The 21,586-nt window shown below is 52.4% G+C and overlaps 2 protein-coding genes across 4 annotated transcripts in view; one reads left to right on the top strand and one right to left on the bottom strand.

The window, feature by feature from the left end:
- Nucleotides 1-951: 951 nt before the first annotated feature.
- Nucleotides 952-14,235, bottom strand: LOC138840931 (P2X purinoceptor 4). Its single transcript, XM_070041367.1, has 12 exons — nucleotides 14,036-14,235; nucleotides 9,411-9,558; nucleotides 7,636-7,707; nucleotides 7,469-7,541; nucleotides 6,825-6,921; nucleotides 5,207-5,287; nucleotides 4,709-4,850; nucleotides 4,470-4,606; nucleotides 2,732-2,825; nucleotides 2,530-2,595; nucleotides 1,995-2,090; nucleotides 952-1,603 (listed from the first exon to the last, which is right to left on the bottom strand). Exons 1-12 carry the CDS (start codon nucleotides 14,167-14,169, stop codon nucleotides 1,577-1,579), a joined length of 1,167 nt encoding a protein of 388 aa, XP_069897468.1. The 5' UTR covers nucleotides 14,170-14,235; the 3' UTR covers nucleotides 952-1,576.
- The window catches only part of LOC138840929 (intraflagellar transport protein 81 homolog), a 154,808-nt gene continuing 146,612 nt past the window's right edge, over nucleotides 13,391-21,586 (top strand). For all 3 annotated transcript variants that reach the window (XM_070041363.1, XM_070041365.1, XM_070041364.1), the window contains exons 1-2: nucleotides 13,391-13,630; nucleotides 16,282-16,381. The gene's annotated coding sequence lies outside the window, so the exon portion shown is untranslated. The remainder of the gene's footprint in view (nucleotides 13,631-16,281; nucleotides 16,382-21,586) is intronic.

Below are 21,586 nucleotides of genomic sequence, written 5' to 3'. Positions count from 1 at the left end.
TGTCAGTCGTGGGACTTGAACTCTGGGCCTGGGCGTTGTCCCTCAGCTCTTCGGCTCAAGGCGAGCGCTCTACCACTTGAGCTACAGCGCCACTTCCGGTTTTCTGGTGGTTTATTGGAGATAGGAGTCTCACGGTCTCTCCTGCCCGGGCTGGCTTTGAACCGCGCTCCTCAGATCTCAGCCTCCTGAGTAGCTAGGATTACAGGTGTGAGCCACCAGCGCCCGGCCCACATACAGGTTTTTAAAGGTTCAAGTAAGGGGGGCAGGACATTTTTGGGTACAGGGGTGGGTCATGAAGGTGTCAACCTGACACCAGAGAAGGGTTAATTCAGGGGTGACGGAGATTGAGCCACACACAGGCACATCCAGGAATGCGAGGCCCAGAGGAGCTTGGAAAGGCAAAAAAAAAAAAGACACGCCAACTGCTGGGCACTGGTGGCTCATGCCTGTAATCCCAGCTACTTGGGAGGTGAGATCCAAGGATCATGGTTCAAAGCCAGCCTGGGCAGGGAAGTCCATGAAACTCCTTTCTCCAATTAATGTCTAAAAAGCTGGAAGTGAATTGTGTCTCATGCTGTAGAGTGCCAGCCTAAAGCAAAGAAAAAAAAAGCAGCACCCAGGCCCTGAGTTCAAGGATTGGCATGTTTAAAAAAAATCCAAATGTCAGCTGGTTGTTTAAACACAAGCAGGGGTTTGTCAAAGGCAGTGGTGCCGGTGGCAGGTGGCAGGAGGGGCTGCAGAGGACTGGCCGTTCCTGGGTGTGCCTGCCCCCCCCCCCAAGGAGCCATCGTGTTAGCAAGGTTCTTACCCAACAGGCTGGTGAGGACCGCCCCCTACCTTTGTAGCTTCCGGCCTCCACTTTGTTAGGGTTTGGCCCGAGTGACTCTATGTTGATGCTGGTAACTATCACATAAGGAAAGGCAAAGCCAGACAAGGATTGAGAAAATCCTGTTTTAATGTTTGGTCCTCATCATCTGCCCACTCTGCCTCGTGATTGCAAGGACAAAGTCCACGGCTGGAGGGAAGAAGAGCAGCAGCCCGGCCTGGCTCTGCTTAAGTCTGGGGAGCACGGTGAGGAGACCCTCCTCTGTCCCCAACACAGTGTCCCAGCTGGGTGGCCGTGCCTAGGAGCTGCAGCGGCCCTCGGGGCTGGAGACCGGAGCCTCTGGGGAACGCCGATTCTGGCGGCTCTCGAGAAGGCCCAGCCAGCCCATAGGCCAGGGCAGCGCCAACATCCGCGGGTCAGCGGCTCACCCAACACCGCCACTGCGTGGGAAGAACGGCGGGACACTGCAATCACTGTACTGAGTGGGCAAATGAGCCCTACACAGACACAGGAGACGGGTGTGACGGCACCCCCTGCAGCGGACGCGGAATTCTAGCCAGTGAGACACTGACTCAGAAAACAGTGACGACAACAAAAAAAACCCACAGGAGGTTCTGGACAGCCTCGAATGTGCAGTGGAGTCTGATCAGAATCTCCAACGTCATCTGGGTGGCGGCATGGCCATTTGTCCCTTCTTGCTGTGCTTGCAAGAGGGCCGAGGGAGCCCGGTGAGCGCGGGAGGCTTGGGCATCACTGCTCCAGCTCGCCAGCGAGACCCTGCGAAGGCAACGAGTGGGTAAGGGTACGCCTGGCACGCACCACCCCAGCCATGCCAGGAACACCTCAGACAGGGGAGGGAGGGGCTTCCGGACTTCCCACCAGAGAGGATTCCCATTGGTCCTGGGATAGGAGTCCCACAGGGTGGAACAGTGGTGAATGGAGAGATGACCACATCCACCATCGTAACTGCCTCACTAACAAAATCCAGCAGCGAAGCGGATGCCAGAGGCAGTGTGAAACGCCCGGGGAGATGGCGAGCAGGTGATGGACGGGTGCTGGATGCCAGCGCTGGTAGAAGGGCTTTGCCTGAGGGGGCGGGCCTGCTCCACTGGGCTGAGTGACGGGCAAGGTGCTCCAACCGCCGGCCCGCAGGGCACAGCAAGCCTACCTGCTCGTAGTCTTCCACATACTTGTACTTCTTCTCCCGGTAGTAGAACCTCTTCTTCATGCAGTAGAGCACTATGACGTCACACAGCACCGTCGCCTGAAGGAAGCGCAGCACAGCACAGCCTGAGCCAGGAGCCAGAGAGCTTTTTTTTTTGAGGGGGGCGGGGGTCAGTCGTGGGGCTTGAACTCAGGGCCCAGGCACCGTCCCTCAGCTCTTTAGTTCAAGGTGAGCACTCTACCACTTGAGCCACAGTGCCACTTCCAGTTTTCTGGTGGTTCATTGGAGATAAGAGCTTTGAATCGCGATCCTCAGATCTCAGCCTCCTGGGTAATCAGGATTACAAGCATGAGCCACCAGGGCCCGACCCAGAGTGCTTTTATGTATGCCCCCTTCCCTGAATCTTCCCTCTTGGAGAAGGGGGTCAAGGCAGAGAAGCCTGGGGGTGATCTGGTCTGGAAATGAGCCTGGGGTTCCGGGGGATCAGGTGCCAATCCAGGGTCGCATCTCACTGGCCCAAGGGAGGCCCAGGACTCACCACCCCCAGGAGCGCCAGGCCTGAGCCAATGTTGATCATGGTTGGGATGATGTCAAACTTCCCAGCCTGCACAGGAGAGGAGAGGAGGGGAGAACTGTTTATGATGGGAAGAGAAGAGCAGCAAAAAGACAGAGGTGGGAGGGAGACCCCCTGTTCCAGCTGGATCCAAACTGAGGCAGATAGGGGTGAGCAGCGAGGCTACCTTGCCAAACACAATGACGTCGAAGCGGATGCCATATGCCTTGATGAGCGTGCGCTGCTCGTTGCCAGCAAGGTCCCTGTAGTACTTGGCGAACCTGGGGGCGAAAGGCTATGTCTGCGGGCGTGGCTCGGGCCGGAGCAGATGCTGTCCTGTTAGCTGGGCCAGTGCGGCACTCACAGGGGGTCCCGAGCCTGAACCTCAGGCCTCCCCCTCTGCTGAGGTGGACTGGGCCCCAGGAAGACACCAGGACCCCATGGCTGGAGGGGTAAGGGACACCCCCTCTCTATTGTCTCCTCTTACAAGATGGCCTATGCCTGAACTTCTTACTGAGAGTGAGCCACTTGCCTCTCCCTAGGGGACCCAGGGAGGATGTGGCCAGCCAGCAGTCACCAAGACAGCATTCTACATGGGAGACCCAGCCATTCCAAGGGCCTTGCAGCACCGCCTGCGGCCTAGGCCTCTGTTGAATGGTCACTGTCTGCTGTTTTGTCTTCTATATGGGCTCCCTTGTGGCTTGTTCACTCACTGTAGAATTCAGTTGTTTTTGATGTGCTTACACGCATGTGCACCTGTTGAGCCTTAGCACATTTTCATCACCTCCAAAGGAAAGCCTCATTTCCTCTGGCTCCCTCTACCACCCTCCCCCAGCCCTGAACCTGCAGCCTACACTTTCTCTGCCATGGTCCTGCCATCCTCCTCTGGCCTCTACCCATTTCTCTAGGGTTCCAACCTGAGCCTGAGGTTTCCACAGCTGTTTCCACAAGAACCATGAGAAGGCAGAGATGGAGCAACGCAAGTCTAACTCTTTGGAGAACTTCGTTCTAATACCAGCCATACTATCAGCAAAGCAGGGATGATTTCTACCACACACTGGATTCCACATGTTGCCACTAGAGGGAGCCAGGGGCAAGGCAAAAGTGTGCCGACCCCCCTCGGGCATCTCCTAGGATCTATACTTAACCAGCAGATATGAAAGATGCCATCAAGGGCAAGTGATGTGCCACAGAGCTACCACTGCAGCTATGGATTTTGATGCCTAGGAAAGGGCATATCTCCTGGCCCTTATCAGCTTCCCAGCTGCACTGGACAGAACAGCATGTGTGTTTGCACACACATGTGGAAACAGGGTCTTTGCAGATATGATTAGTTGAGGACATTGCGCTATTAAGGCAGGCCCTATATCTAACGACTGAGGTCCTAAGAAGAGAGGAAGGAAGTGACACGCCTAGAGGTTAGAGATTGCTGGGAGCTGCCAGAAATCGGAAGAGTCAAGGAAGGATCCTGCCCTAGAGCTTTTGGGAGGAACACTGTCCCACAGAATCTTGTACTTTGGACTTCCAGCCTGGTGAGAGAATACAATCCTGAGGTCCCAAGCTTTGCAGAGGTACTGCGTTTCTAGTGGGAAAATATGAGCACAGGCTGTTTTGTTTTTGAGACAGAGTCTCACTGTGTAGCCCAGGCTGTCCTGGAACTCAGGCTCTTCCTGCCTTCCAAGTGCCCGGATTGCAGACAGGTATCACCATACCAGGTTGCACACCAGATGAACCTAAATTCTGTGTCGCCTGCACACTGTGGATTCTGAGAAACCAATTTGTGCCTCATGGGATCAATGGCCCGTCCTGGGGGTGCTGTATGAGTGCTGGCCTTTGGGGGTAATGGACACCCCCATGACTGGGAGCCCGACCCAACCTCTGTCATTCCCTCACTTAGTTACAAGAGGGCCTAAGTTCGTGCCTACCTGAAATTGTAGCCAGGGGACACGTTGTGCTCCACATCGCGGGTGTCGAGGCGCCGGAAGGAGTACCTGGGCAGGCAGAGGGAGGCGGCTCTGTCCAGGTTGCAGTTCCACTTGATCTGGATGCCCATGATCCCCCCCTGTGGGAGGCAGTGCAGACAGCCACACCGGGCTTTCGTCAGAGCCTGCTCTGCTCTGAGATGTGTCCAGAATCGTGTGAAAAAAGCCAGGCCTGTACCTACCTCCTCCGCCATGTCCTGGAAGCTGTGCCCTGCGTCCTCCACTATTTTGCCAAGACGGAATATGGGGCAGAAGGGATCGGTCTGGGCGTCATAAATGCACGATTTGAGGTAGGAGGTGGTGATGTTGGGAAGGATATTCCTCCTAAACCCAGGAAGAAGAAAATCAGAGTGAGGAAAGCCTCAGAGGGGAGCTGTAAGGAGTTGGGCGCTGGTGGCTCACGCTTGTAATCCCAGCTACCCATTAGGCTGAGACCTGAGGACAAAGGCTACAAGCCAGGCAGAAAAATCCATGAAACAAGATCTTATCTCCGGTAACCACCAAAAAACTAGAAGTAAATCTATGGCTTAAGTGGTAGAGCACCAGCCTTGAGCAAAAGAGCTTAGGGACAGCACCCAGGCTCTGAGTTCAAGCCCCAGTACTGAAACACACACACACAAAGAAGAAGAAAGCCAGAAGCTTCTCCAAGACACAGACTACCACAGCCAAGAAACACTCACTTGCTAAAGTTGAACTTCGGATACCAAATGTTGTTCTTCACCAAAAGTGTGAAGTTCTCTGCAGCCTTTAAAAAAGCAGGCCTGCAAAAACAAATGTGTAGGATATTGTCACTAATGTACATATATCTACTTATCATGTACATACATGTATTCTATTTTATAAGAAGGTAGCATTTCTTTTATGTTGTTCGTAGGGCTTGAACTCTGGGCCTGGACACTGTCGCTGAGCACTTCAACTCAAGGGAGCACTCTACCACTTGAGCCACAGCACCACTTCTGGTTTTCTGGTGGTTTATTAGAGATAAGAGTCTCACAGATTTTCCTGTCGGGGCGGGCTTTGAACTGGGATCTTCAGATCTCAGCCTCCTGAGTAGCTAGGATTACACCAGCACCCAGCAGAAGGTAGCATTTCTAAAACATAAGCTTTGCAATGTCACTTTGTCAAGAAGGAAGGGTAGAGGCATTTTTGGCACCTCCTTTCTTCTGAATAAATATTAGGTCAGGAGCAGAGAGCAGATCAGCCTTCCTGGCTTGCCCATGGCAGCGGGCAGTGGGAACTCCGAAGCCATGCAGAGGAGGGCGCTGGCTTGCGCTCGCAAGACCTCAGCCTTGCTCACTGCAGGTGCTGTCTGACCGATCTGGTTTGACAAGTCAAAGCAAAGGTGGCTTTGCCTGCATCCGGGTCTCAGTGGCAAAGTACACATAGCATTTGCCAGCTGGCGGGCAGGCTGCCCCATGTCACAGGTGCCACATCAGCTCCCAGCAGACAGGACGGCTGAACTGGTCCGCAAGGTGGATTTTTCCTTATGAGAGAACCTGGCATTCAGAGTGACGTCACTGGTCTGCCCGGAGAAAGGCCAGGAGAGGGCCACGCAGCGAGAGGTGATGAGAGGTGACGGCTTGGGCCGGGCAGAGGCCCAGAGCCAAGGCCCCACGCCCTCCTAGAGAGGGCAGGGCTACAGCAGGGGCCGTCAGGCCTGCCATTTTGTCAAGTTTCTGGTGTACCTCAGCAGCTCTGTTCCCAGGGTGCACCCCATGCGCACCCCTTTTATTTTCTATTTATTTTTTTTGGTGGGGTCCGGTCGTGGGGCCTGAACTCTGGGCCTGGGCGCTGTCCCTCAGCGTTTCAGCTCAAGGCGAGCGCTCTACCACTTGAGCCAGAGCGCTACTTCTGGCTTTTTTTCTTTTTGCTTATGTGGTGCTGGGGAATCGAACCCAGGGCCTCATGCATGCAAGGCAAGCGCTCTACCACTGAGCCACCTTCCCAGCCCCACACACCCCTTTTAAGACCAGATTTGTTCTTTCTAATCCACATGTCATAAAATGAGCCATGTAGAAACCAACCAGTTCTGTGGCATTTGGTGAGTTCGTCTGCAGTGAGGCGCAATCCCTCTAATTCCCCCAGAAGAAACGGCAAGTGGGGCACACAGTCCCCCATGGGCCCAGGCTGTCCTCCAACTCACGGTTTTCCTAATCAGCTTCCAGGCCCCAGGTCCAAGGGAGGCTGAGGCCGGAAGACTGTGGTTCTAGGCCAGCCAGAACTACACAGTCAGCACTGTCAGCTCCCCGAGGCTGGGAACAAGGTCAGGCAGCCCCGCAAGTCCAGGCTGGGCCTCACCGGGGCACACGTGTGTCGTCCTCCACAGGGCACCAGGCCGCCACCTCACAGGTCTTCATGGACATGTTGAATGGCACGCATCTGCCAGTCTCCACTCCTGTGGGGGGCAGGGGAATGGCTCCAGGTGTCTGGGGGTCTCCATGTCCTCCCTTTACGGGGTGGAATGAGAACCCTGTTTCCACCCCGAGCCCCTGGGGGGCCAATTTGGAGCAAGTTCAATGCTGGGGTGACAGAACTGGCACACAAATGCCACCTGAGTGCTGGCCACGCTGCCAGCAGGGCCAGCATGATAGCCAGTGACAGAACGGGACAGGCACATGGCACGGCTGGCTTCTGGGGCCCCCACAGCACAGGTCCCCCACAGGGCCTGGCGTCCCGGGTGCATTAGCCTCACCCGGGGCTATGGCTATTTTTTTTTTAATGTCAGGGATGGAACCTAGAACCTCACCCATGCCTGCGCTCTGCTACAGCACAACATACTGTGGGCGGGGGGGTGGGGGGGGTGGGGGGCTCTTTATGCTAGCAATTTCCACAGAGATTCTCCTGGGGCAGCGGCTTGGTGGGAGCCACTGTGGGGCAAGGAGGGAGGTGGGACTGGGGGGAGGGGATCAGTGTCCCCGGAACTCAGCCCCGCTCACTCCTACCGTTGCTGTGGGTGCCCGCAGAGCCGGCCCTGCAGTCGGTGTCCGAATCACACAAGGTGGTCTTATCAGGGATCTGGAGGGAGAATGGGTGGGAACACCATCTGTGTGGTCCAGCTGGCCATGTGGACCGTGGGGGGCCTGAGGTGCTTTGCCAAAAAGCCACCTACTTCGGGACAGGTGCTCTGGGTCTGGTTTGTGGTGATGATCATATTGGTCATGACAAACAGAGAGTCTTCCTCCTGTGGAGAGAGCAGAGAGCACTGCCCAGTTGCCTGCTTGTTAACCAGCAAAAGCCAAGGCGAGATATGGTTCAAGTGGCACAGGGCCAGTCCTGAGCAGAAAAAGCTGAGAGCACCACAGGGCCCTGAATTCAAACCCCAGTATTAGCACAAAAAAATCTGGAAACTCCCAGCAGTTGATGCTCCTAAGACAAACAGAGCCAGCTTGGGAGCCACAGTGGAGATCAGGTGACTGGACACACCCACCCCTAGTCTGACAAGGTGGAAGCTTCTAGGCATTTGTTCTAGGTAAAGAAAGGCCTAGAACAAATGTTGTCAGGGCCAGGCAATGGCTCTGGTGGGGAGGCGGGAGGGCCGTCACTCACGGGCCCACACCTCTTCGCTGGTGTCTGGGAGTCTGCTCCTAAGCCTCTCAAGACGGGGTCTCTTTCATTTCAAATGTAGGGAGCCGAGTAGATGCACTGATCGCACCCCACACAGAGAGGCACAGAGAAACGAGCCGGCGGAGAGCCGCAGGTGGTGACCACACTGCCCATCTGGGAGGTAGAAGGCAGGGCCGTGGGGCAGCCCAGTCTCCAACCTTCCCCGGCTTCCACAGCCCCCCAGCAGACCGGGACAGAGCTGGCTTTTCAGAAGGCCCAGACGAGCCTGCCAGCAAGGCCACCAGCCAATCTGCTGATCCATTCCACCTAGAAGCTTCTCTGTGGGTCCCTCACGTGAGGAGACTGGGGCTGGTGAGTACAACTCAGAAAGCATGGACACCTCGCCTGCCTTCTCCCGGCTCTGAGCCAGGAGCCAGGAGCCGGCAGCCGCCCTGGTCACTGCTGCCCTCTGGAAGGGCATATCACGTTAGGCCACGTGTCGGTGTTTAATTTGCAGCTGTGGGCTGGGGATACAGTACTGGGTGCTTGCCTAGAAGGTGCAAGGCCCTGACTTCCATCCCCAACACACACACACACACACACACACACTCCCCCCAAAACAAAAACCACCTCAGGATATTAACTTGTGACCTCCATCCCTTTAATCCTCAAGGGATTCTACACTGTTTTCTCTGGGTCTGGTCCTAGGCTGGCATTGCTGTTGAACTTGTTTCATTCTCTGACAGGATTTGCTGTATGGGTGTATGATAATAATACAAATATAAAATGTGGGAAGGTGCTATTTCTCCCTGATTTCCACCCCCCTAGGATTTAAGACATTTTCTTACTTTGCTTTCAGGATTTAAGACAAGCAATGATGTCCTTATTTTAAAAAATTTAAAAAAAAAAAAAAAAGACAAGGAGCCAGTAAGTCACATCTATAATCCTAGCTACTCAGGGGGCTGAGATCTGAGGATCACAGTCGAAAGTCTGCCTAGGCAGGAAAGTCCATGAGACTCTTGATCTCCAATTAACCACCAGAAAACTGGAAGTAGAGCCAAGCCTCAAAGTGGTAGAGCACTAGCCTTAAGCAGAAAAGCTCAGGGACAGCACCCAGGCCCAGAGTTTAAGCCCCACAACCAATAACACAAACAAACCAAAAATCATGGTCTCAGGCTAAAAGCACCTAGTTTTCAAGCTGCCTGCTGGACTGGAAGCCCCGAAGAGAGACGGCTGCAAACAATCAGCCTGGGCATCAGACATGTTAGAGCTTGCGCACAAATCATTAGTCACGTGTACATTCAGTAAAGAACATGCGAACCAGAGGTGGCAGGGAGATACCTGAGGGGGGATCACATAGTCAGCCACATCCCAAATCCGGAAGCCAAGGTTCGAAGAGTTGGTCACAGCCACTCCTTTGGCCTTGGTAGTAACTGAGCTGACCACAGAGTCCATTTCCTGGTAGCCCTTTTCCCATACAAACACCCACCTATAAAAGAAAATAGTGCCATTAGGATTCAGAGACTCTGAACTGATGCCAGGAGCCTCTGTAGCCAGAGAGGCTGGAAGAAGGAAGTTAACTAATTATGTGACTTTGCAAAGTGGCTTTGCTTCTAGAGACCACATTTCCCCTTCTACAACCAGGGACTTGTAGTTTAAAGCTAGCAGGGCAGGAAAGTCCCAGGAGATTCTTATGTCCAATGAGCCACCAGTAAACTGGAAGTAGCCCTGTGGCTCAAAGTGGTAAAGCACTAGCCTTAAGCAAAGAAAAAATAATAAAAACAACCCACTGGGAACAGCATCTAAGCCCTGAGAGTTTATGCCCCAGGACTGCACACAGCAGTCAGAACACAGGAGATAAATCCATAAATTCTCAATAAATGCTATCTCGTGTGTGTGTGTGTGTGTGTGTGTGTGTGTGTGTGTGTGTGTGTGTGTGTGTGTGTGTGTGTGTGTGTGTGCGCGCGCGCGAGCGCGCGCGCGCGCACAAGGATATTAAGACTTGAACTCAGAGCTTTGCACTCTCCTTAGTTTTTCATTCAAGCTGTCACTCTACCACATGAGCCACAGCTCCACCTCCAACTTTTTACTCATTACTTAGAGATAAGAATCTCTGGTTAGGGCTGGGAAGGTGGCTCAGTGGTAGAGCGCTTGCCTTGCATGCTCAAGGCCCTGGGTTCGATTCCTCAGCACCACATAAGCAAAAAGAAAAAAGCCGGAAGTGGAGCTGTGGCTCAAGTGGTAGAGCGCTAGCCTTGAGCTGAAGAGCTGAGGGACAGCGCTCAGGCCCAGAGTTCAGGCCCCACAACCGGACCCCAAAAAAAAAAAAAAGAATCTCTGGTTAAGCTGAGCACCAGTAGCTCACAACTGTAATCCTAGCTACTCAGGAGGCTGAGATCTGAGGATTACGGTTCAAAGCCAGCCTGGGCAGGAAACTCCATGAGACTCTTATCTCCAATAAACCACTAGAAAACCGGAAGTGGTGCTGTGGCTCAAGCGCTAGAGCACTCGCCTGAGGGACAGCGTCCATGCCCAGAGTTCAAGCCCCACGACCGACCAAAAAAAAAAAAGAATCTCTGATTGTCTGGTTGTGTGGGGTGGGGGGACAGGTATGTTGGAGGGGGAGGGAAAAACTAGGAGAAAACAAAGGGAGTGGTGACACTGTTAAAAAGAAATGTACTTACTACCTGACTTCTGTAACTGTAACTCTGTATCCCCTCTCCAATAACAATCTAAAAATGTCAAAAAAAATTTTTTAATGAAGCTCTGGGATTTGTCTGCCTGGGCTGGCTTCAACCCACAATCGTCAGATCTCTGCCTCCTGAATAGTTAGTTAGTTTTACAGGCATGGGCCACGGTCTTAAAGCACTTTCTACAGTGTCTTATTTTTTCCCCCAGGAATTCAGCTTCCTGCATGCTTCTCTCTTCTGAAGAGCAGGTGTTAATACTGGTGAGGATAACTGGGAGGCTCAAGGTGTTGGTGCAGAGAGGTTAGGACATACAAGCACAGACTCACAGCTCAGCTCCCCGACTCATGAGCCCGAATCTTGGGCCAAGTGGCTCAACTGACCTGGGCCTCTGTTTTTCCCATCTGAGAGATGGGAATCAGACAGACCCTTGAGGATTGTTGGGAGGTTAAATGAGGTAATGTGTACCAAATGTTTAGAACAACGTTTGCACAGTACAGCAATCAGAATCCTTCCCCTGTTGAGCTGTTGTGCACCAGGTACCAGAGGCTATTACACAATTGTTTCTAAAGGTAAGAAAATGCAGGAGATGTGGCTCAAATAGTAGAGCACCAGCCATGAATGCAAAGAAGTCAAGCGAGAGCTATGGTCCTGAGGCTCAAGGTCCACTACTGGCACATGTACAAAAAAAAAAAAAAATCTCGTAAGGCATAGATGCTAAGAGCAGCAATTCACTGGCTTGGGTTACTCATTTGTGCGCTGTTGGCTCTTAGCAGTCCCTGGAGTCCCTGCTGGGCCTCGGCTTGGGCCTTTTCCTTGATGAGCTCTTCTTCTGGACTTCTAAGAATGCATCTGCGGGAGTTTCCATCTTCCAGTTGGACACAGAGACCCTTAGCACAGGAAGGCCACTATTGTTTTACCACCATACAGGGAGTTGCTAAATCAGAGACAGTTTCACAATCATCACTATCATGTGATTAGCTATTTCATTATCATGTGACTAACAAGATTTGATAACTGGGAATTTAGAAGGTCTGTCTTGGAGAAAGGGTTGCTCTATGGGAGAAGAGACCACAACTCTGCTAAGTGTCATTAGATCAGAAAGTTAAGAAAGCACACACACACACACACACACACACACACACACACACACACACACACACACACACACACAAAATCCCTTGAGTCTACAAAGCTATCTGAGTGCGAAGCATTACTGCTTTTCAAAATCCTTACTCCTCTAAATCCAGTGTGTACCTTACAGTTCCAAAGCATTTCAATCTGGAGTATTAAGAGTTCAATAGGTACTTGTGCCTACCGTTATCCTAATGTCCAACACAGCTAGGGATACTTTCTGCAGCCCAGACTTTTCCAGGTGGATGTGAACTAATCCTCTCATGAGAACAAAAGCCAAGAAGAGTTCAGCCCTGTACCTGTGGCTCTCGTCTGTAATTCTAGCTACTCAGGAGGATGAAATCTGAGGCTCGTGGTTCAAAGCCAGCCTGGGCAGGAAAGTCCATGAGACTTTTATCCAATTAACCACCAGAAAACTGGAAGTGGCATTGTGGCTTAAGTGGTAGAGCACTCTTCTCCTTGAGCTGAAGAGCTTAGGGACAGTGCCCAGGCCCAGAGTTCAATCCCCATGACTGACCAAAAAACAAACAAAACAAATAAAAAACGAAACAAAAAAAACCACCTGGGCAGGAAGGTTTCTGAGACTCTGATCTCCAATTAATTGCCCAAAAGCTGGAAGTGGAACTGTGACTCCAAGTGGTAGAACACCAGCACACCCAGGCCTGGAGTTCAAGTCTCATACCAGCCACTTGCTGCTCCTCCCCCGCCCCCCCCCAAAAAGGCAAGAGCTAAAGCTGTATGAGATTTGCTGTCAATGCTTCTGTTCCCCCAGGAATGAGAGTTCATTTACCAGCTGAGTCTTAATTTGGAGAGTGCATCACAATCTACAGCTGGTGGAGTGGGGAACTACCAGACCACCGAGTTCCATCTTGGATAGAGGTCAGGTGGGTATGATGTCAGCTCCATACCTGATGCTTGGCTGAATTGTTGGGTTCTGGAGTTCAAACCCAGGGTCTCAAGCACACAAGCACACTTTATCTCTCAGCTAGGTACTCAGCAAAATGTCTCAAGTACTCTCAGCATGCAATGCAGCCGGGACAGACGTGAGCAGCCAGACCAGCTCCTTCCTGTGTATTCCCTTGGGAAGTGTGAGCAGATTCCAAGATCACCCCACCTCAAGATCAGGATCTATTAAACGGTTTCTGGATGAATTGTTCATGATCAATGTGTAAACCCCTAGGGGATGGACTCCCCAACTCTGCTAACATCAGAACACCCCAGGAGCTGACAGACTCAGGTCTGAGGCTGGGAGCCTGCGGTATTTTTCTGGTTCCCAAATGGCTTCAGTGTGCAGTCAATGTGGGGGACCTTTCCCTCCCTCCCCCCCCCCCCCCCCCGCCCAACCGCAAGGCCTGGAAAAACAGAAGCAGATACATCTCAGCCCAGCAGCTTGCAGACACTGGAACACCTCAGGTGAACTTGAGATGGGGATCAACTGGCAGGGCCACTGTCCCGCCCTCTCCTGGGCGGCGCAGGAGGTTGCAGTGCATGCAAGGAACGTGGCGGAGGGAAGCCGAGGGCGCGGGTGTGCGGCGCCCACACACCCAGCGGGAAGCAGAGGGAAGCAGCAGGCTAGAGCAGCCACTCCGCAAGTGAAGGGGCTCGGGCCACGTCTGGGAAGGGTGACTTCGCTACCCTGGGCTATCTCAGAGGAAAGAACCGGCGTGGGAATGCGAAGCCTGGGCCGTCAGACCATCAGAAGAGCAAAGATGGACACCACAGCATCGCTGAGCCAGACAGGTGAGTGAGGTCGGCCTGGCCAGGCTTTCCTTAAAAACACCACGTGGGACAATGCGGCCGGCCTGACCCCAGGCCCCTGGACCACAAGCCCCCTGCAGGGCGAGTCGCCAACCTGGAGTCGCCACCCGCTGCACTACACGTGAGGCCCGGCCGCGGGGCCACACGGTGGCCCGGGCCTAGAGGAGCAGGTGCGCAGGCGCGGCCTTCCGAGCACACCCCCCCCCCCAGCCGGGCCCGCCCCTCCCCGATGACGTCACCAGGTGCGCGGGTACGGCCGTCCACGCACCCTGAGCCGAGCCCCCTCCCACGCGGACGTAGGCCCGGACGAGCAGGTGCGCAGGCGCGGCGGTCCGCGCGCCCCCTCCCCGCCCGCCCCCACCCCATCCCCGCGCGCGGCCGCCTCACCCGATGACGTAGGCCAGGATGAGCAGCTGCACGGCGCGGTTCATGAGCCCTACTTTACGGCTGCGGATGAGCACGATGCGCGGCGTGTCGTACTCGAACAGGAAGCCCCGCAGCACGGCGCAGCAGCCCGCCATGGCCCCGCGCGCCGCTTCCCGCCGGGCCGCTGCCCCGTCGTCCCGCCGCCGCGCCGTCGCCGCCGGAGCCCCGCCCACCGGGCCCGGCCGCCCCGCCGCGCCGCCCCGGGGGAGGGCCCGGAAGGAGCTGCCGCGGCCTGGGGCCCTCGTGACCCACCTCCGGAGCGCGGGCCTGGGTAATGACCCCCCCAAGGACTGAGGGGCACCCCTGAGGAGGGAGGGCGTCCCCCGCCCGGGGGAGACACCCCCCCCCCCGGGGCTCAGCTGGCCTGAGGAAACCGGAGCCTCGCGAGCCAGTCACCTCCCCGGTCAGACCCAAAACCTCAACGCACCAACTTCGGGGTACCTCACTCACGCGAGCACCTCCCGGGGTGCCTCACCCACGTGAGCACCTTCCGGGGTACCTCACCCACGCGAGCACCTCCCGGGGTGCCTCATCCACATGAGCACCTTCCGGGGTACCTCACCCACAGGTGCACCTCCCGGGGTACCTCATCCACATGAGCACCTTCGAGGGTACCTCATCCACATGAGCACCTCCCGGGGTGCCTCATCCACATGAGCACCTTCGAGGGTACCTCATCCACATGAGCACCTTCTGGGGTACCTCACCCATGCGAGCACCTTCCGGGGTACCTCATCCACATTAGCACCTTCGGGGGTACCTTACCCACATGAGCACCTTCGGGGGTACCTCATCCACATGAGCACCTTCGGGGGTACCTCATCCACATGAGCACCTTCTGGGGTACCTCACCCACGCGAGCACCTTCGAGGGTACCTCATCCACATGAGCACCTTCTGGGGTACCTCACCCACGCGAGCACCTTCCGGGGTACCTCACCCACGTGAGCACCTTCCGGGGTACCTCACCCACGCGAGCACCTTCCGGTGTACCTCATCCACATTAGCACCTTCGGGGGTACCTTACCCACATGAGCACCTTCGGGGGTACCTCATCCACATGAGCACCTCCCAGGGTACCTCATCCACATGAGCACCTTCCAGGGTACCTCACCCACGCGAGCACCTTCTGGGGTACCTCATCCACGCGAGCACCTTCGGGGGGGTACCTCACCCACGCGAGCACCTTCTGGGGTACCTCACCCACACGAGCACCTTCTGGGGGATACCTCACCCACGCGAGCACCTTCTGGGGGGTACCTCATCCACACGAGTACCTTCTGTGGGTACATCATCCACACGAGCACCTTCCAGGGTACTTCACCCACATGTGCACCTTCGGGGGGTACCTCAACCATGCGAGCACCTGGGGGGAGGATACTTCACAAACTGCAACACTGCATTACCAAGGACTCTCCCTCATAATCACTTTTAATCTGTAGACCACTTCCAAACAGTATACCAGTTTCCCGGATGACTCTCATCTGGATGGTTTTTATTTTTTTAGTGCTATTTAGATTTTCACATTGAGCCCCAGCCTCTCACACGCTAAGCAGGTGCTCACCACTATGCTACACCCCACCCCTGACCAGTTCTTAATCTGTATCTACATATACATAAACTCATGTGTCCAGTGTACTGGTAGAGGGGCTCGGACTCTAGGCCTCAAGCTGTCACAGCCTGTGCTCTACCTCTTGAGCCACACCCCTAGACCAGCGTTTTTGCTCTTGCTCGTTAGGTGTAGATGGAGTTTCTCAGATTTCTCTTCCAGAGTTGTCTTCCAGTGGTGATCCTCAGATCTCAGCCTCCTGAGTAGCCAGGATTACAGGCATGAGCACCAGCATCCAGAACATTGTACATTTTAAATGAACAAATTTTATGGCATGTGAATTATATTCCCATATTAAATAGTGTAAATAAGGCCTCACAAAGTAGGTACCAGAATGTTGGGGCCAAATCTCATGTTCTTCGTTACAGGGTAGCATCTTAGGCTCAGGCTCTCACAGAGCATGTTTAAAATGTTTATTTCAGATACAGTTCAAATACTTTCTGTTATCTGGCTTCTTTGTTGCTCGTTAAGGTAGTGCCTTACTCTCTCTAGGTAATTTGTTTCTCCTAACAATAGTGGTCCACCCTGCCCAAGGTCTGGCCCATCTGATTCTCTTAGGCTGTGGCATTGGGACAGAGGCAGCTCTTTGTTCTCTGCAGGTGGCTAGAACTGAGTTGGGAGAGCAGTGATGCACACAGAGAAGTCCAGAAGCAACGTCTGCAGAAACAAATATGAAACAGACCACAACAAGCTGCAGAGGTAAGGGGTTCTATTCCTGGTTCACCTTGTCCTGGAGAGACACCCCCCAGCCCCCCTCTAACTATATATAAAACTGTATTTTTTAAATTTATTTTGTCAGTCATGGGGCTTGAACTCAGGGCCTGGGCACTCTCCCTGAGATCTTTTAATTCAAGGCTACCACACTACCACTTTGAGCTCTACTTCCAGTTTTCTGGGTAAGAGTCTCACAGACTTTCCTGCATGGGCTGGCTTTGAACTGTGATCCTCAGATCTCAGCCTCCTGAGTAGCCAGGATTACAGGCATGAGCTACCAGCGCCTGGCACATTTACTTATTTATATTTGTGGTTATGGTAAGTACATCCTGGGGCCTTTTGTGTGTACTGGGTAAATGCTTCACCACTGAGCTACGTCAGCAGCCCTAAATGTCCTTTAAAAAAAAAAAAAAAGCAACAAACTTAAGCTAGTAGCCTTCTGAAATTAGGAGATGACAAGTCACAGATATGCTGCTAAGATCCAGCAGATGAAGAATGTCATGTAGGCGATAAAACAAGCATTGGCATGAATGCAGAAAATTACAAGGGAGAGTCCCTGCCTTGAGCTAGTACTAAGAACAGCAGTAAATAAACAATAGCTCCTAAAAGCAGTGAGTGCCCACAAGAAGCACAGCCAAGAGCTTCCAGGGAGCCCCATGGGTCTGGGACCATTTAGTAAGAGACCAGGTGTGCCTGGGGGTGTCATTCGGCTATATAGCAGGGTGAGGCTGCCGTTTGTCTCAGTGGCCTTAAGCTACACAAAGCCAGACAACAGAGATAATCATTTTTGTTCAGGAGTATCTTCAACAAAAAAGATGTTGAAATATTTAGGCAGATTAAGATATCATTTTTACTTACCTGGCACATACACCTGCAAAGCCTCCATGTATGATGTCAGAACACACGGATGTGGTAACTGCATGTTTATGTAGACTCCTAGGAACAGATTCATCTCCTAAATGAAGAACAAGTTGGTAGCAAAAGCAGAGAACGTTTAAAAATCTTTCTCTTTCTTTCCCCGTGACCTTGAGACTGAATCTGTCATGAAACATAAAAATAAAATCCTTTCCTTTCCCTTTTTTTTTTTTTTTGGGGGGGGGGGTCCGGTCATGGGGTCTGAACTCTGGGCCTGGGTGCTGTCCCTCAGCTCTTCAGCTCAAGGCTAGCACTCTACTACTTGAGCCACAGCGCCACTTATGGCTTTTTTCTTTTTGCTTATGTGGTGCTGAGGAATCGAACCCAGGGCCTCAGGCATACAAGGCAAGTGCTCTACCACTGAGCCACCTTCCCAGCCCCAATCCTTTCCCTTTTGTTTTCGTCAGTCATGGGATTTGAACTCAGGGCCTGGGCACTGTCTCTATGCTCTTTTGCTCAAGACTAGTGCTCTGCCACCTTGAGCCACAGCTCCACTTCTGGTTTTCTGGTGGTTCGTTGGAAGTAAGAGTCTCACAGACTTTCCTGCCTAGGCTGGCTTTGAACCCTGATCCTCAGATCTCAGCCTCCTGAGTAGCTAGGATTACAGGCATGAGCCACTGATGCACAGCTCTGAGTGAATATTTCAAGTCATTTTAAGCAACATATTTTAAATTTAAAAATAACCTTAGTCACAGATGTCATATGTTTGACAAACTAAAAATAAAAAATACATCATTTTATATTATTTCATCCATATATATAAAAAAAGTGCATGTCAGGAGGCATCTGCTGAGCATCATAAAGCTGCACCGATGCAGCTTCAGGCAAAGGTGAACAAGAATTTGGTCAGCCTGGAACATAGAGGGGCTAATCAGGGTGAAATGGTCATGCTCCCAGAAGCCTCAGAGGTATTCACTGAGCCAGGACACTGACAAAAACACCCGAACACATACTCCCCCAACTCCCCCCACTGTCCCAGGACTCTACAAACTTCAAGCAAGATGGCAGCTACGCATGGCTGAGTTACACTTGAACTAGATCTGCTAAGGAAAAGGGGCAAACAGCAGGGAGGCTTGTCCAGAAATGCCTTGAAAGTAGTTCTTACTGCTATCTCATCTCACACAATTTCAGAAACCAAGTAACAAAGTATCTGCAGCCTGGCTTCTGTGAGGTTCATTAAGAGAAGCCATGTTCTCCTCTTACCAACCCCACCCATTATTGGATTAGTAGCCAAGTGGGGACTTGCATGCCTTTGGCTCTAAAGGGCAGTGTCTTATTTGAAAACACCTCAGGGTGATGCTAAGTTTACAGTTGATTCAAAGGCCAGACTCATCAGTAGCTGATAATAAATGTTCTAGAAGTTTCCTTGCTTTCCTGTTCCCCCGAGCCTCCCTGCCTGTCCTCACAGTGGCTAAAGTGGTGGATATGATCAAAATGTATCATGTGTGTTTATGGAAAGAGACCCTCCTAGACCCGGCACAGTGAATATGTAGGAAAAATGAGAAAAGGGAGGCTGGAGGTATGGCTTAACTAGTAGAGCGCCTGCCGAGAGCAAGTTCCAAGGTCAAGTCCCAGTCTCAGACCAAAAAAAGTGAAAAAGAGGTTGGTCACGGGCTCCTCGGCCTCTAGAACTGCCAGTGTTTTCCCCACACTTCAGCGTGTTCTCTGGGGTTTTTTTGTTGTTTTCACCATGCTTCGGCGCATTCTCTTTGGTTTTGTTTTTTTTTTTAATTCCCCTTCAGTGTAGCTGCTGAACAACTGAGTAGTTTTCTGAGTGGACGCTGGTCTTCTAACTTTGACGTTGGTCGGGTGCATGAGACACTGGCCACAGGCTCTGATAGCAGGAAGGGTGGTGAAGAGCAGTGCCTGTCCCTCTCCCTTCCTTCCCTTTTTCTAATGTTTCCATTCCGTGATTTCCCCTCTCAGAGGAAAGTGAGTGGCACTGCGGAGTCACTTCCTTAGGGTCCAGAGTTGCCTGTTGTCCCGCCACAAGAACTCTTTGCAGTGTCATCTGCTAGCTCCCTCCCTGCCCTTCACCTCTTTGCTTGGTGCCGAACACCCTGTGCCTTCTGTTTGCCCCGAACTGCCATTTGGCTTAGGTTTGGGCCACAGTCTCTGAAGGCCTGCTTCCCTCAGCTCAGGGGGCTGGATTTATGCAGGATATGGCTCTATCTAAGTGACTGTCATTTCTATCAAAGTCCGTTTCATATGTGACTATTGGCTTAAATGCAGGTGGGCATTCTGGTGTAACTAGAATGGAAAAAAAAAAAACTACTCCTGAGACACATGTGTTGAAATAATTCTGTCCTTAGTCTGGATATAGCATTACAATGGAATACTGTGGGCTGGGTGCCAGTGGCTTGCAGTTGTAATCCTACTCTGGAGGCTGAGATCTGAGGGTCTCATTTTGAAGCGAGCCAGAAGAGGCAGGTAAACCTGACATTGGAAGTGGAGGTATGGCCCTAAGTGGTAGAGCACCAGTCTTGAGCACAAGAGCTTCCAGACTCCCTCTTCTCAAATGCTTTTTTGACTCTAGTTTCACCCTGTCTCCTTCATTCTGACATTAACTCAGATCACTTCTTCTGAGCAGCCTCAGCCCTCCCTGCAGCCCCCAAGGCGCCACCTTTGCTTCTAGAACAGTCTGTCCCAGCTGTTTTTTTTTTAAACCAGTACATTCTATTTTTTTTTGGGGGGGGGTCCAGTTGTGGGGCCTGAACTCTGGGCCTGGGCGCTGTCCCTCAGCTCTTCAGCTCAAGGCTAGCACTCTACTGCTTGAGCCACAGTGCCACTTCCGGCTTTTTTCTTTCTGCTTATGTGGTGCTGAGGAATCGAACCCAGGGCTTCATGCATGCAAGGCAAGCACTCTACCACTGAGCCACCTTCCCAGCCCCTCCATCTTTTTTTGGGGGGGGGTCTGGTCTTGAAGCCTGAACTCTGGGCCTGGGCGCTGTCCCTCAGCTCTTCAGCTCAAGGCTAGCGCTCTACCACTGAGCCACCTTCCCAGCCCCTCATGTCCATCTTCTTACACCTCATGAGAGCAGCTGTTCACACCACTGATCTCCAGCAAGGGCCTTTATGATTATTGTTGAATGAATGGGAACATGAATGTGTTAGCTGTGATTTGGGAATCAATGAGAAGATTTAAATAAATGAATTGTGCATCAGTTCTCTTATTATCAAGCTAAATCAAGCTAAGAATATCTACATTTTCAACCTAGAATTAGGGAGGTTTTGTCCAAAAATCATCCCCTTTTGAAAGACACAGGCAAGCCTATTATCAGTCTTACTTGAAGTCAGCTGGTCTGCCTTCCCACATGGATAGAGCCAGCCCTGTGAAGGCCGTTACCATAATAGAAGAATGCATTTAGCTGTGAGAAAACAGATTTTGCAAAATGTGCCACTCATCGCCCACATCAATGACATTATTATAAGCAGTAGACTTAAAAATAGGAATGTAAATCTGCCAAATGCAGGTGGCTCCTGCCTGTAAACCTAGCTATTCCAGAGGCTGAGTTCCAGGGCCAGAAATGGTTGCTAGAGTCTACCTAAATAACCAGCAGGAAGCAGGGCTGGAGTTAGGGCTCAACTTGTAAAGTGCCAGCCTAGCAAGCACAAGAGCCTGAATTCAAATCCAAGTACTGCCCCCCAAAATGACAAAAATAATAATGAAGGTATGGTCTCTTGTTACTGGAGAAGTGTGGACCGACTTACACATTGGTAAGTGGTGCACGACCCTCCCCCCCCCGGGGTACCAGGGGGCAAAATGGAGCTGGAGATTATTTGTTATTCCCCAGTCTGATTCCACCATGAGCCCCAACAAGACAGGGAAATACACAAGGGATCAAGCACCAAAATAAAGGCCCAAAGGCCACCAGAAGGGAAGCCTGGAGCCGTCGCCCGGAATTCCTGCGGCGAAAAATTCTGAAGCCGATAGTCTTTTCAGAGATGTCTCTGAAAAGGTAGTAAGAGGGGCTGGGAAGGTGGCTCAGTGGTAGAGCGCTTGCCTTGCATGCATGAGGCCCTGGGTTTGATTCCTCAGCACCACATAAGCAAAAAGAAAAAAGCCAGAAGTGGTGCTGTGGCTCAAGTGGTAGAGCGCTAGCCTTGAGCTGAAGAGCTGAGGGACAGCGCCCAGGCCCAGAGTTCAGGCCCCACGACCGGACACAAAAAAAAAAAAAGAAAAAGAAAAGAAAAGGTAGTAAGAATGAAAATCCAACCCGATACTGTTACCACTATTTCCGAGTTTAAAAGCAGATAAAATCCTGGGTCAAAAGA

Source organism: Dipodomys merriami, unplaced genomic scaffold (genome assembly GCF_024711535.1).
Source record: "Dipodomys merriami isolate MVZ:Mamm:240054 unplaced genomic scaffold, mDipMer1.0.p SCAF_307, whole genome shotgun sequence".
NCBI classification, from domain to species: domain Eukaryota; kingdom Metazoa; phylum Chordata; class Mammalia; order Rodentia; family Heteromyidae; genus Dipodomys; species Dipodomys merriami.
The sequence above is the reverse complement of the archived record's forward strand: the minus strand, read 5'-3'. Positions and strand labels throughout refer to the sequence as shown.